Raw genomic sequence first — 15427 nt, forward strand, 5'->3', positions numbered from 1 at the left:
GATGTCGTGTGTAAATGAAAATACTTTATTTCTATAAATTTAAATTATTTTAGAAAAATATGATGTAAGTTCAATATGGAACTATAAAATGGTGTCACTTATAACCCATTTAGATTTAGAGATTATTATACATATGCATTTGTAATCTCGTAGGGACAAATTTGAAATGAATTAGAGTTTTCTCTTAATGAAAATTTTAACACCGTATCTATGTAACTTATGTTTGTTTATTTTATTTTTCTTTTACTTCACCACTTTAATTATTTGATAAAACTATTCGGTTAAATCTTCAATCTTACGTGCAAGAATTCAAATCCACACTACATTACTATTAAATTCAATATAACTTTAATTATTTTATTGAATTGTATAATTCAATTACTATGTACACTACTCCAAAGTAACAATTCTACTTTGCATTAATGATAGGCAAAAATAAATCAAAAAAAATAATTTTGAAAAATTATTATTCCCTTTGTTTTATTTATAATAATTATTTTTTAATATACGTGAAATAAATAAAAGTAATGAATATTGTGAGGTAAAAAAATACTCTATAATGACAATTAAAATCAGGAATTTTTGCATGTTTATCCTTTAAAAAAAAACTAACCAATATATCGGTAAAAAAATTAAAATATTTTGATGTATAAATTTCTATATAAAGTATATTAATTAATTTTTTTTAAATATGTATATTCATATATATATATATATATATATATATGAAAAAAAAATTAAATTCATCGAAGTAAATAATTACTGCAGATAAACAGTAACCTTCAAACTAAAATATAAACAAAAAGATAGAGTATGCTAATTACCTTCAAACTAATTATCTGATTTTAAATTAAAATTAGATAAATCAAATTTTTATTTCATAGACGACATATTTATAGAGTATGCTAATTAAGTGTCCTAAAAAGTTTGTTAAGAAACAAAAAGAAAAAAAAAAAAAAAACAAATTATGAGTACTTTATACGATTTTATATAGATTACACGACTTCCAATTTTTTTTCTTTCTCAATCCCCATTCTTAACAAGACACATTTTATCTTTTGCCATACTTATAAACCAAAAATGGGATAGAGTACATTATCGAAAGAAAGGCAGCAGGGAGAACTGAAGTTTTTCTTTTTTTTTTTTTCTCGAAAGAATTAGAGGAACAATTTGGGGTTCCAAGAAGTGAAAGCAGACAAAAGGAACAGCATCCAAGACATTTTAAATTTTGTATCAAATGGATAGTATGCAACGTGTTTTCGGGGATGGAAAGAGCTTTGGGCTCACAAAATTTGTTCATACTCTTTCTTGTTCTTAGTGAAATCTTATTTCAATTACAGCTATCGAATCTTGTGTATCACACTACTCTATTTTTTATAGGGAGTTTACTATTGTGAAACAATATATAGTGTCTATATATTACTACTTTCGTGTTTATATATATAAAATATCTCTTATTAATCTACAAGAATTAAGAAATATTGTTTTTATATTAAATATATCAATAACAATAACCTACATTTTTTTTCAAAAACTATCATTCAATTTATAAGAGAAAAAAATAATTTACTTCTTATACATTTAATTAAAAGTATTTGTGTAAAAAACTAATTAATATTTATTGTAATTTGAAAATAGTATTATAGTAATATGAAGGAACAATTTAATTGAGATTTATTAGAGCTAGATATTTAAATCTTTACTCCTTTAAATCTAACTATGAATGTTCAATATCTCCAAACACCCTTCTCATAAGAAAAAATAAAAACTACACAGATTTGAAAGGGTACCCAAAATTTCCTAGCTAGCTAGACTAAACCCCAAATTAAATATGTTTGTTTGTTTTAACTTTTAAGTCATACGATCACGTGCAGTGTGATTAACTAGCAGATACTGACATAAACAAGATTAATACTCCGCATCATGATTAATCTGGTAAAGTATATGCTTATAAAAAAAATCTGGTAAAGTATGGCACGTAACGAGGCTTTAATGGTTAATCAAAAGGAGATTATAAGGACAAATTTGACCTCTTGCAATAAAGTAAGTAGTTAATTATTAGTAGAAACCTGAAGTGACCACCATTGATGCATATATCTTGGATTCAAGGATCAAGGCCACCACTTTTCTAAGGACAAAATCTAACTTTAGTGGCCAAAATACAAAAATCACCCCCGTGATAGAAACTAAGGACTTTGTGATTGATTAGGAGGATTTATGCTACATTACTGTTTCTAATCAATGTGGGGCATTAACCTACATGCCTAGGCACAGTCCTCGTCAATTAAGATCCTTGTTTGATTCTTGAGTTGGACAAGTTCATAGTGGGCACAAATTTGGTACCTACTAATTGAAAGTGAAACCAATTAAAAGGTTATGCATATTTGGTTCCTAATTGCCGCGGATGTTCGGAGTGTTTAATGTCACAACAACACGCAGTTCCTGCATTATTGGCTTTTCATCCGGGCATTAGGAATCGGAATCAAAAGGGTGCATGTGTTTTGCATCATGAGTCAAGCAAATAATGTATGAACTGTGAACATTATGGAAGCAAATAGTCCTTCCCCTCATATATATCACAATTCATGATAATATATTCACAATTCATTTGAATTACCTATCTAAAGCATTTATTCTCTTTTTTTTTTTAATTATTATATAAATGGTTTCTATACAAATTTAATTTTCTTTCATGTTTTATATATGGTTTTCAAATAGCTAGACATTAGATAGTTCTTCGTCTTGATATGACTTGTTTATTTTTAAGTATCGGTTCTGAAAGTCAAATATAATTTCCACGATTATTAACATCATCTTCATTTATCAAAAGACTACCAAATTTTATGGTTAATTTAGAAAGATCAAAGACCGTATATTAATTGATTTGAGTTTGAAATTGAAAAAATACTCTTTAAGACTCTTTTTGGGAGTTATAAGGGTAGTAGAGAAAAAAAATAGATAAATTGTTCACTATTTTGAGAGAATGCTTTTATAAAAAAATGATAAATAAATCTTTATGATTAATACTGAGAGTATTATAATAACATAAATTTAATTTGAAAAATTTATTAAAACCCTAAAAAATTCTCCAAATTTAATTCAATACTCCTCCAACAAAGAACTTTTGTGTTAGGAAGAAACTCTTGAAATCCCTTCTTCTTCTTCCAAAGCCTTTATTCTTTCCACTTCATCATTTTTTTTTCAAAGTCTCATCTCATCTCTCATCCTCTTTTAAACTCCCAAACACACCGTAAGAGGATAGACATAAATAATAGAGAGTATTAGATCTCAATATAAAGTTAGTGACTTATTTGTCTTCTACCATATGTTAATTTTTTTTCTTTTATGGATGATTATAAAATATGTTTTATATGATTAAAATATAAAAGAAAGTAAAATTAATAAAAATTAATGTATTTAATTTAAAATTTAAGTTAAATATATTCATTTTTGTTATTCACTTTCTATTATATTTAAAATAGAAGAAAATAGTTCTTAAATGGATTTAACTTAACAATATGCATTTTATTAGGAATGAAAAATTACTTTTCTAAATAAACAATAATAAAACATCAATGTTATTTTTACCAGATTCTAAAACTAATGTTAAAAATTAATTATTAAAAAAATAAAATAAATGGATAATGAAGCAAGAAATATAGATTGGTATAGTGCAAAGGGTATAGAAATTGTTGATGATGTTGTCTGTATGCGGTTTGTATTGTAGATGAGAGTTGAAAAGGAGCAGCCTTAAGCTTGTTGTGCAGTCCTCAGTCAGTGAGTGATTCAGTTCCCATTAGCAATTATCTCACAAAATGCACATCCTTCCATCTCTCCTCATCCTCTTCCTCTCACTCCAATTAGTTTCCACAACCTACATCTCTGAACACAAAACTTTACTCTCATTCAAATCTTCCTCCATCACCGACGACCCAACCCACTCCCTCATCTCATGGAACTCATCCACAACACACTGTTCCTGGCACGGCATCACTTGTACTGGTCCCCACCGCCACGTCACTTCTATCGACCTCTCTTCACTCACCCTCACTGCCACTCTCTCCGACCACCTCTCCAACCTCCCTTTTCTCTCCAATCTCTCCCTCGCTGATAACAAATTCTCCGGCCCCATTCCTCCTTCTTTTTCATCTCTTTATTCGCTCCGTTTCCTTAACCTTTCCAACAATGTCTTCAACGGTACTTTCCCTTCTCAGCTCTCCCGTCTCTCCAATCTTCATGTTCTTGATCTTTACAATAATAACATGACCGGTACTCTTCCTCTTTCTGTTACTCGCATGCAAAATCTCCGGCATTTGCATCTCGGTGGAAATTTTTTCACCGGAAAAATTCCGCCGGAGTATGGAACCTGGCCTCATCTTGAGTATCTTGCTGTCTCCGGCAATGAGCTTTCTGGACCCATTCCGCCGGAGATAGGTAACCTAACTTCCCTCCGTGAGCTTTACATTGGTTACTATAATACCTACGACGGTGGTATTCCGCCGGAGATTGGTAACCTGTCGGCGATGGTGAGGTTCGACGCTGCTTACTGTGGATTAACCGGCGAGATTCCGCCGGAGCTTGGAAAGCTTCAGAACTTGGATACACTGTTTCTTCAAGTGAATGCGCTTTCTGGGTCTCTTACGCCGGAGCTCGGAAACCTAAAGAGCTTGAAATCAATGGATTTGTCTAACAACGCGTTCGACGGTGAGGTTCCGGCGAGTTTTGCAGAGCTGAAGAATCTTACTCTTTTGAATCTTTTCAGAAATAAGCTTCACGGAGCTATACCTGAGTTTATCGGAGAGATGCCAGCGCTTGAAGTGTTGCAGATTTGGGAAAACAACTTCACCGGAAGCATTCCTCAGAGTTTAGGGAAAAATGGAAAGCTTACACTTGTTGATGTTTCTTCAAACAAATTAACCGGTTCGCTACCACCTTATATGTGTTTCGGAAACAAACTTCAAACTTTGATAACTTTAGGGAATTTCCTATTTGGTCCCATTCCAGATTCACTTGGAAAGTGTGAGTCTTTGAGTAGGATTCGTATGGGTGAAAATTTTCTTAATGGGTCAATTCCAAAAGGGCTTTTTGGTCTTCCACAACTCACACAAGTTGAACTTCAAGATAATCTTCTATCTGGTGAGTTTCCTCAACCTGTTTCAATGTCACCAAATCTTGGTCAAGTTACTCTTTCCAACAACAAGCTTTCTGGGCCTTTACCATCTTCCATTGGAAACTTCACCAGTGTGCAAAAGCTTCTCCTTGATGGAAACCAGTTCACAGGTAAAATCCCTTCTGAGATTGGAAAGTTGCAACAGCTTTCAAAGATTGATTTTAGTCATAACAAGTTTTCGGGTCCTATTGCACCTGAGATTAGTCATTGCAAGCTTCTAACTTTCGTTGATCTTAGCCGTAATGAACTTTCTGGTGAGATTCCAAATGAAATCACTGGTATGAGGATATTGAATTACCTTAACCTTTCAAGGAACCATCTTGTTGGTACTATTCCAGGTTCTATTGCTTCAATGCAAAGTTTAACTTCTGTTGATTTTTCATACAACAATCTCACTGGTTTGGTTCCTGGTACTGGTCAATTTAGTTACTTTAACTACACTTCCTTCCTTGGTAACCCTGAACTTTGTGGTCCTTATTTGGGTCGTTGCAAAGATGGGATTGTTAATGGTCCTCATCAACCTCATGTTAAAGGTCCACTCTCTTCAACTGTGAAGCTTTTGCTTGTAATTGGTTTGCTTGCTTGCTCCACTTTATTTGGTGTTGCTACAATATTCAAAGCTAGATCTTTGAAAAAGGCTAGTAAAGCTCGTGCATGGAAATTAACTGCGTTTCAACGGTTGGATTTCACCGTTGATGATGTTCTTGATTGTTTGAAAGAGGATAACATTATAGGAAAAGGTGGCGCTGGCATTGTTTACAAAGGTGATATGCCTAATGGAGATCTTGTTGCTGTGAAAAGGTTACCAGCAATGAGTAGAGGCTCTTCTCATGATCATGGTTTTAATGCTGAAATTCAAACTTTAGGGAGAATTAGACACAGACACATTGTTAGATTACTGGGTTTCTGTTCAAACCATGAGACAAATCTATTGGTTTATGAGTACATGCCTAATGGAAGTTTAGGTGAAGTTCTTCATGGTAAGAAAGGAGGTCATTTGCATTGGGATACAAGGTATAAAATTGCTGTGGAAGCTGCAAAGGGTCTTTGCTATTTACACCATGATTGTTCACCACTTATTGTTCATCGCGATGTGAAATCAAACAATATCTTACTTGATTCAAGTTTTGAAGCACATGTTGCTGATTTTGGACTTGCTAAGTTCTTGCAAGATTCTGGAACGTCTGAGTGCATGTCTGCTATTGCTGGTTCTTATGGATACATAGCTCCAGGTAACGTATTCAAAATTCAATATAATTGATGATTGTTTTGTTTAACTTGTGTTGTTAATTGTCTTTTCCTAAGCAAAATTTCAATCTAAGTCGGTCTCTTTTGACTCAACAACACTGATTTAGGTGTAGAAGGAAACTGTAGATATTGTTCTGAAATGATGCCCCTAATTAATTAACTAATTTAATAAACCTAACATTCTATTTTGTCTACCATGTTTTGTTTTTTCCTATCAAGCACTAATGATCTCTTTTGAGTTTTCCACTAAATTAGTATGCTTCCAATTATTATTACTACTTAAAGCAAATAGTAGATAATTCTGCTGTAGATGCCTTGTTTTTTGGTGTAAATTGGGTAAATCCGCACGCAAATGTTGAGACTATTCTTTCTGAGTCGGGTAGGACCATTATGTGTAGTAAAGCTCTCCCTCAAGAGTTTTAACACTGTTGCATTTCCAGTGCTTGATTCGAACCCAAGATCTCTGATTAAGCTAGAAGAGACCCAGGTCATCTCAATCCAAGTGCGCTTGGATTCTAGATGCCTTGTTTGATACTTGATAATAGGCCCCCCAATATACAATTGGATTAATAATCCCTGTAGTTATGGTTATACAAGTTCAATAGTTTGGAAATTGGAAAATGATGTCGATTTCCTTTGATTTTGTCACTTTGTTTAACTTAATAATTTCCACTTATTGCTTGTCTATGATCATTGATTGAAATTGAGATTTTGATTTCAGAATATGCCTACACATTGAAAGTAGACGAGAAAAGTGATGTGTACAGCTTCGGGGTGGTACTATTAGAGCTCGTAGCAGGGAGAAAACCAGTTGGAGAATTTGGCGATGGTGTGGACATAGTTCAATGGGTGAGAAAAATGACTGATTCAAACAAAGAAGGTGTTCTAAAAGTTCTTGATCCAAGACTTCCCTCAGTTCCACTTCATGAGGTGATGCATGTGTTCTATGTAGCAATGTTATGTGTTGAAGAACAAGCTGTTGAGAGACCAACTATGCGTGAAGTTGTTCAAATGCTTACTGAGCTTCCTAAACCACCTACCTCAAAACATGTTGAAGATTTAACATTAACTATCACTGAATCACCCTCTTTGGCATCATCAAACAGTTTAGAGTCTCCATCTAAAGAACCTAAAGATCTTCTTAGCATATGAAGTGGGCTTTGTTTTGTTTATTTATTTAATTCCTTTCGGTTATGTAGCTTGTGCCTTTGTATTGTTTTTCTTTTATTATGGGGGTGGGGTTTTAAGTATTAAGTAGTATTAATGTTTGGATATTTATTTTCTTAATGGGTTTGTAATTTGTACAGTTGGATTATTGGTGGGTGTATTTGGCTATATTTGTCTTTGCCTTCTTGCAAATCACTAGTTTATGGCACCCGGACCTATTGTTAATGTTAAGGGTCTCATCCTGTGCAAAGGAGTAGTGAGAAGTTTTGTTTCTTTTTGTGGGTACCATTGACAGGGAGAGTGAAAAGGACACGCAATATCACAAACGTGTTAGGGGGTTAGGTATTAATGCAAGGTGATATGGTTTGTAATACTATTTATTTATCAAGTCTCAGTACCCACAGGCGGCGACCAGAGGCTCTGAATCACCAAAATCTATTTTTGGGGTTTATACAAACAATAAAACTTAGATGCAGGGTATATATATAATTAAAACTATTGAGAGAACCTTTATCCTCAATTTAAGACACATATACAAACAAAACATTAATTAGATGTGGGGTACTGTACTACTTAAAACTAAAGTGTGAATTTTGTCTCTTTTAGGCTGATTAAAATGTTCTATTTTTCTTTTAGCATATTATTCAGTTTATATGCGAAGGAAAAGAAAATACAAGTGAGGATATTAATTGATCTCATCACATTAACGATAGTAGCTAGACTTGTAGATGTATTTGACCATACATGATTCACTTGTAGATGAATTTTATGTGAGTATACATTAAGATTTCTTTAGGTGCTTTTTAGAAAGTTTACTTTTTTAAACACTTTAATGACATAAGTTTGAACAGTTCTCTTTAGTCTTAAAATTGTTATTCAACCGAACTTGCATTATGTTATTATTGAATTTGATTCCAAAAAGGTTGTTATATAATCCATCGTAGTTATACCTCCATTTAACATTATGTAGATTTTGATCTTCATTGTATATAAGGTTCGTCGCGTAGATTTTGATATAGTTATGTCGAATTCGTCTTTTATAGACATTGAGAGGGTCGATTTCTCTAATTTGAATTCTTAATATAATTATTTATTCAACAAATAAAAAAAGATAATTAACAAGAAAAAGAAATAAAAGAAAAGAAAATAAAGCTCATGTAGTTTGGAGGAGAGGGCTTTAGAAACACAAAGAAATTTTTCACCTTATTTAAAATAATGATTTTATAGAAAATGATAAAATAATGTTTTTTATGATTATTTTTAGAGTATAATAATATCATAAAAAAAATCAAAGAATTTATCTAAATTCTCTAAATCCTTCTCTAATTTACATTTTTAGCTCTTTAAAATTAGAGGAATTTTGTATTACGAAGGAAAATAAACTTCCCAAATATTTTTTAGTCATGTAGTCCACCCTTCCTTCCATTTTTAACCTACCTTTTTTCTAAAATCCTTGGAATGTATGGTAGGTTCTCTATAAGACAAGTTAATGTAATGGTTCATTATTTGATTAGGGTGTTTACATATACAATTAATCTTCAAGTTTATGATTTTATTCCAATATGTAATTTCTTTTATAAAAAAATAATAAAAATAAAACACCAATACTAAGAGGGCTACAATCAACGGAGATCTAACTCCTATAACGCAACCATAATTTTTTTTTTATACAGGTTCAAAAACAAACAAACAAACTTTTTTATTTGTAAAGATGATCTAACAATAACAATAATAACATCTATATTTGCATCCAAGAACACCGTAACAAGATAAAAAAAAACACATACCATCGTACTAAGACGACGAATAAATAACCTAATTTTTTATATTAAAAATAATAATAATAGATAATACTAAAGAAACCTAGGCATAACTCAGCTTGAGAACATTTCAATCATTCTTTTAATATAAATGAATTCCTTAATCAATGTCTTTAGGGTAGATAATTCTTTTAGAGTAGAAACTTCGAGATGGGTTTTCAATTTGAACCCGCGCCATGACCCTACTTATTGTTGGATACATAGATAGTTGGTTGCCGACTTCAGAGTTACGGATTGATAATCCTAAACGTGAATTCTTGGCACATATTTTGTACTACTGTAATTTTAGAAAACAATGGAAGTTATACACACTACAAACGTTACATAAGTGTTGTAAAAGATTCATCTTCATCTTAGGTAAGTGTCCAAACCTATTTCCCTAAAATGGTAAAGCTATCTAGCTACCAAACAATAAGGAAAGGCCCGATACGGTTAAAACTTAAAACTAAGAGGTGAATTGTGGTGCCATTTTGATCTATGGTTGGTGTGAGTCATTAACTAAGAATAAAAATACGCATGTGAAATTCAAAAATTTGGGGCCAGGTTGCCCCCTGCCATTTCTTAAAGGGAAAACCATGACAACATTGTACTGCTTGTTTGGTTGTGTTGATTTTAGAATATGAGGGTCAGTTTCAGAATTTACTAAAGAAAATGTGACAAGGGTACTCGCTTTTAATTTGCTGGAACCAAAACGACATTGCATGGAGACATATTGATTATGCTTGCTATGACTATTGTGATGGGATGTGATGGTATTCAATACTAGTGGAAAAATTGGGCCACTTGTGAGCAATGATTTCTTTAACTATGGTTAGTTTTCAAGATTAATGGACTCTAGAGAAATTGATCACCTTATGTAAAAAATGCTACTAGAGTAGTGTTTTTGCTAAATCAGATCAAACCACTTTAAAAAAAAAATTAGAAATATAGATATGGGTTGCCTTTTTTATGGGACCATACCTGGTACTATAAAATTAGTACAAAGCATGGAGAGAAAGTTACCCTTCTTTTTTGACAAATAGAGAGAAAGTTACCATTAAATTTAAAGAGATTACAAGATATTTAAATTAATGTACTAGTCATTATAAAAAGAATCTTTGTCGTTCTAGATATTATAATTTTTGTAATGAAAAGGATAAAAAGTAGCTAAAAGAGATACTTTTAGAAATATGACTCATTTATTATGTTGGAAAATGTTTAACATGTATTATCAAAAAATATTTTTTTTTAAGATTTCTTAATCAACGTCTTTAGGATAACCATTAATAAGATTCTTTAATTTAATATTTATATAATTTAAATTATTAATCTAGAAGAGTAAACAATTGAGTTAAGAGTGATTTAATGTGTAAACGACTGAATATGATATTAATTAAATTAAAAACATTTAAACAAGTTATTTCTATTTGCATTTTGTTGTTATCATTCAATTATTCCTTATATTTTTACTCTAATAGTTCTCAAAAAATCAAAACACCGTACACACACATTTTGATAGAGTTAAGGAGCACACAAATGAAGACTAAAATTTCTTATTGAACATAATCGCTCGAAGAGAAACAAAATCACCACTAAAAGATAATAATTAATTGATCGGTTAACTCTTGAGCAGAGACGAATTCATTGTATTGTATTGGTAGTGAGGGCTCTTGCCCCTAAAAAAAGTATTTTTTCTTTTTTGATAATATTATTATTTTTATTTGAAGTCGCATAAGGTTTTATAATTCTAACTCCACTCACTGCTTGCTTATCCAATCAGACATGTTTTTATGTACTAAACACACTCACACTAGTTAAAATTACACTTTATAGTTGTTTATATTTCTACTTTTTTTCACTTTAATAGTGTTGACAATAAAAAGTTATTGAACATTTTAAGAATATAAACTTTCATAGGAAATAATTATAATTTGTAAAAAAAATTATGTATTTTAAATTTGTTTAATCATTATAGGTATGTATTTTTGTTAGAATTAATAATATTTTTTTTAGTCAAAATATATATATACTATTTTAATGCTTCTGTCAAAAGAAATTTATGGATTTGTCAGTGCTCTTGGGTTTTGCAACAAATAAAAAATATATGTAGCTATTCAATTTTGTGTGAGAGAAAACTAATTCTAAAAGGATGTAATTGATTATGTTTGTATAATCTACTTGAAATTTGAAGATTTTGTCTTCAAGCTTAATTCTTAATTTCAAAACTCCTGTTTAAAATATATTATTTTATGTTCAATTATTTTTTAACCTATATCAATTTATAAAATTAATTCAATGTATTTAAAATTAATTTTTAGCAATGGTTGCTTTGAAGTGTGAACCATAATCAAATTCAATGTAGTATAGAACATCTAAACCAGCTGGACATTCAAATCAAAGTGATAGAGACTGTAATTGGATTTCAAAGAATCCTAAGTGGAAAAGCACTCAAATGCATTATTACTCTATGATTTACTAAAATTGGGAAGAACTTCTTGACACTGAACACACCAAATACATATGACAAAATCTTTTGTACCAAAAAAACTTTTAATATTATATAATTCTCGTGAAAAACAAAACAGGGGCGTAAATAAAGGTAAGAATTCGAGAGATGAAAGACATAAAGATGATTTGGTACCAAGGTGACAAACAACATTTCCCGAAAATTTGTCAAAAGAAGATTTCTCCTCCAAATTAAGTTTTCTGTTTGATTGGGCCTATTAGGTTGTCCATACATACAATATCAAATCACCAAAACTATTCTCTCTTATTTTAATATTCACACTTTTACTGTTTTCTTTTGTCCGATGTTGCTGTTGTCATTTAATTGATTCAGAGAAATTCGCTATATGTGTGTACAGTGAATTGGCATTTCGTGTCTTCTATGTTTTCTATTACTTTCCCAGCCCCTTGTATTTTTACAAAGCACTATAGACAGACAGGAAATTTCAGAAGACAACATAAAAAGTCTTGTTTATTCAATGTGATCAAGGTTTCTCCCTCTAAAAACTTATTTATTTATATATATATTCTAATAATATATGAATTAAATGTGTTTTTAATTTTTATAAAATTTTGATTTTAGTTCGTAAATTTTTTTCTTTTACTTTTAATCCCCACAATAGTTTTAGTCAACAATAAATCAAGATTTATCACAACGCTACCAAATTCTCCAAATACACTTCATGTCATATACTAAAAGTATTTTGAAAAATAATGAGTTATAAAATCAATTTTTAGATTTAGATTGTCATTATTTTAGTTTATTGAGTTTTTACCACTTTACGTCATAATAATCGACTCAACATTAGAGACTAAAATTGTAGAAAAAATTTGTATGTATTAAAAGTTGAATAAAATTTTCAATTTATATGAAATAATAACAAAAAAAGATGAAATTTTATGAAAATTTTAAAAGAATAGTAGAATAGTAGATGCGAATGATCAATTGATAGCCACGTCTTCTTAACACTCCAAATAATCAATTGATATAGTCAAGTTTTTTGAACACTTGGATTTTTAAGGGAATAGACCTCAAGTAATTTCAAATTATTTTAAACTATGTTTTTAATAAAAGTTGGTTAACCACTTGAATAGAAATTGATAGCAATAATAAGGTTCCTATTTATGTCGTCAACAAGACTTGAGGCCTTTAGCCAAATGCAATAAAAGTTGAACACTTGAAAATAAAAAGGTACAATTCCAACTTTGTAGATGCAGTTGAGCTGATTGATTGTTCGTGTGGTAGCCCACTCAATTGGCATTATCATCATTCATTGCTCCATCCCATTACTCTCCTTTGACTTCATTTATTATTGCAGAGAAATTCCAGTAATAATTGCAATAATAATACATCTTGTCCATTTCCTGCTCAAAATGTAGCACCATTTTGATAAGGGATTTTACGACAATCATGTACTTGAACATTTTCAATGCAAAACTTTAAATTGAGTTCTTTTTCTATACTTTGATTAATTACTGTATTTAAAAGGTGACAAAAAGGCAATTAAAAGAGTGATAAAGAAAGTGGTAAAGGCTATGTGTAACTTGATTGGTGCACATGGCCTCCAACAAAATAATACTCCCTTCACATTTCTAGATATAAATAAAAATTTGAGGGTAAAATTTGATGTATTTGATTCAAATAATTTAAAGTTGTTAATTTTAATACAATTAATTGATTATAAGTACATTAAATTAATTAATTATTAATAATTATTTTGGTTAATTTTAATTAACGTTTGATTTTATTAATTAAATAACCTCTTATCTAGTTTAATTACACTAGTACAAGATTAGTGGCTCAATTGATTTTCCTTCGTCAATTCGTTGATGACACTATTATGGCCGGTGTGTGAAGGAAGCTGGATTGCAAAAAACAGTATTATTTGTGTTAATCTTCGAGACATTTTTGAGAGGACAACATAAACTTTTCTATCTAGTTCTATTGGTCCAATCCCTTTTAAGTTTTTGGAAATTTCAGTTGGTACAAATCCGATATTTTTTTCTTTAATACCCCTTTTAAAATAAAAAATTCCGAAATAATCCTAGCTACTTTAAAATATATATATAATTGCCATACCTTTTGGCCTTTTAATATGAAGCAAACAAAATTTGAGTCATGTAGTTGATTGTATTATGGGGATTTTTAATTTTTTGGATCGCAAGTATTTAATGTTTTAGATGAATGAGTGATGTGGAAATTTAAAAGAGTAAATTGTTGTCATTAAAATCAAAATTGTATTACTCTGTAGAACTTCAACGATTTGTTTTTTGTTGAACAACTTCAACAATTATATTCCACCCTGTGTGTCTTAAGTTTATGAAAGAGCAGAAGTTATAAGTATGGAATTTGAATTTAATTTGGTTTGGACGACACCTTAAAAATAACTATCTCAGTTTAATTTAATATTTTTTAAATTAGATCAATATTCGATCATAATCTATAATATTGTACGAATGTTAATAACTACTCTACTTAGTCTCTATATTAATTTTTTTGTATTTTCTACTAATTTTATATTATTATTAATCATTTTTAATTAATGATTTATCTGTCATTTTAGCTTTTATATTACTTAATATAAAAGAAAAAAATGTATAAGTAGAAGGCATATTCTCATGATATGATCAACTACATGACTCATTTTTATTTTTATTTTTTTGCTTCATATGGTTGCATCTTGGAGATATAGTCTAGTGAAAATTAAAAAAGCAGTGCATTTTGGTTTTTTTTTTTCTTTCAAATAAGATATTTTGAATTTTTTTTAAATAAATATTAAAGAGAAAAAATTTGCAAATTCAAGAAGTCTAAGTCATTCTAGAAAATATGAGGAAAACGTTATAGTTTGAATAACTTGGGTTATCTTTAGTCTACTTTTATATTTTCCGTCATTTTTTAAAATGAAAAAATAATTGTTAATCACAATTGAGAGAAATTTTATTTGGGGTGATACTAAATATAGAAAGAAATTGTGTTAAATTAGTTGGAGTATAATTTGTGAACCAAAAGAGGGTGGAGGGTTGGTCATAGAGAACATTGAATTGTTTAACGATGCTGTAATTTTGAAATGGCAATGGTGTTACTAGACTGACATGGACATAGTGTGACATGAATATATTGTTATGCATCAATATTTTCTCTTAGTATTTTAACTAACGTGTTTTCTCTTAGTGCTAATTACTATCATTCTTTATCGATGGGAAATTAATCAATTACAAGAAATTAAAAGATTGGTCAATAATGTGCGATACTGCGATTGAACGGGTAGGAGGCTGCTCAGTTATAAAATGTTATCTTTGGCTCTTAAAGTCAGTCTCATATATGTTTTTCAAACAATAATGACTTGCATAAAGTTTTCAAACAATTATGTCTGATGGGAAATTCAACAACAAATAACAATAACAACTCTAACAGAGCAATATGCAGCGGATAATCAATTTCCCAAACTTGCAAGAATCTGTGAGGAGCAACAACAAATAATCACAACAACTAAAATCACTACCACAAAGGACACAATAATTTTTTAACGTGGAAAAA

The 15427-nt window shown here is 30.2% G+C and overlaps 1 protein-coding gene across 1 annotated transcript; it reads left to right on the top strand.

Moving 5' to 3' along the window:
* Positions 1–3693: 3693 nt before the first annotated feature.
* On the top strand, positions 3694–7755 carry LOC101497995 (uncharacterized). The gene is made up of 2 exons (XM_004508982.4): positions 3694–6402; positions 7140–7755. The coding sequence occupies exons 1-2, from the start codon at positions 3816–3818 to the stop codon at positions 7568–7570; spliced, it is 3018 nt and encodes a 1005-aa protein (XP_004509039.1). The 5' UTR covers positions 3694–3815; the 3' UTR covers positions 7571–7755.
* Positions 7756–15427: the final 7672 nt, after the last annotated feature.

The sequence above is a fragment of the Cicer arietinum genome, chromosome 7 (genome assembly GCF_000331145.2).
Source record: "Cicer arietinum cultivar CDC Frontier isolate Library 1 chromosome 7, Cicar.CDCFrontier_v2.0, whole genome shotgun sequence".
Classification (NCBI taxonomy): Eukaryota; Viridiplantae; Streptophyta; class Magnoliopsida; order Fabales; family Fabaceae; genus Cicer; species Cicer arietinum.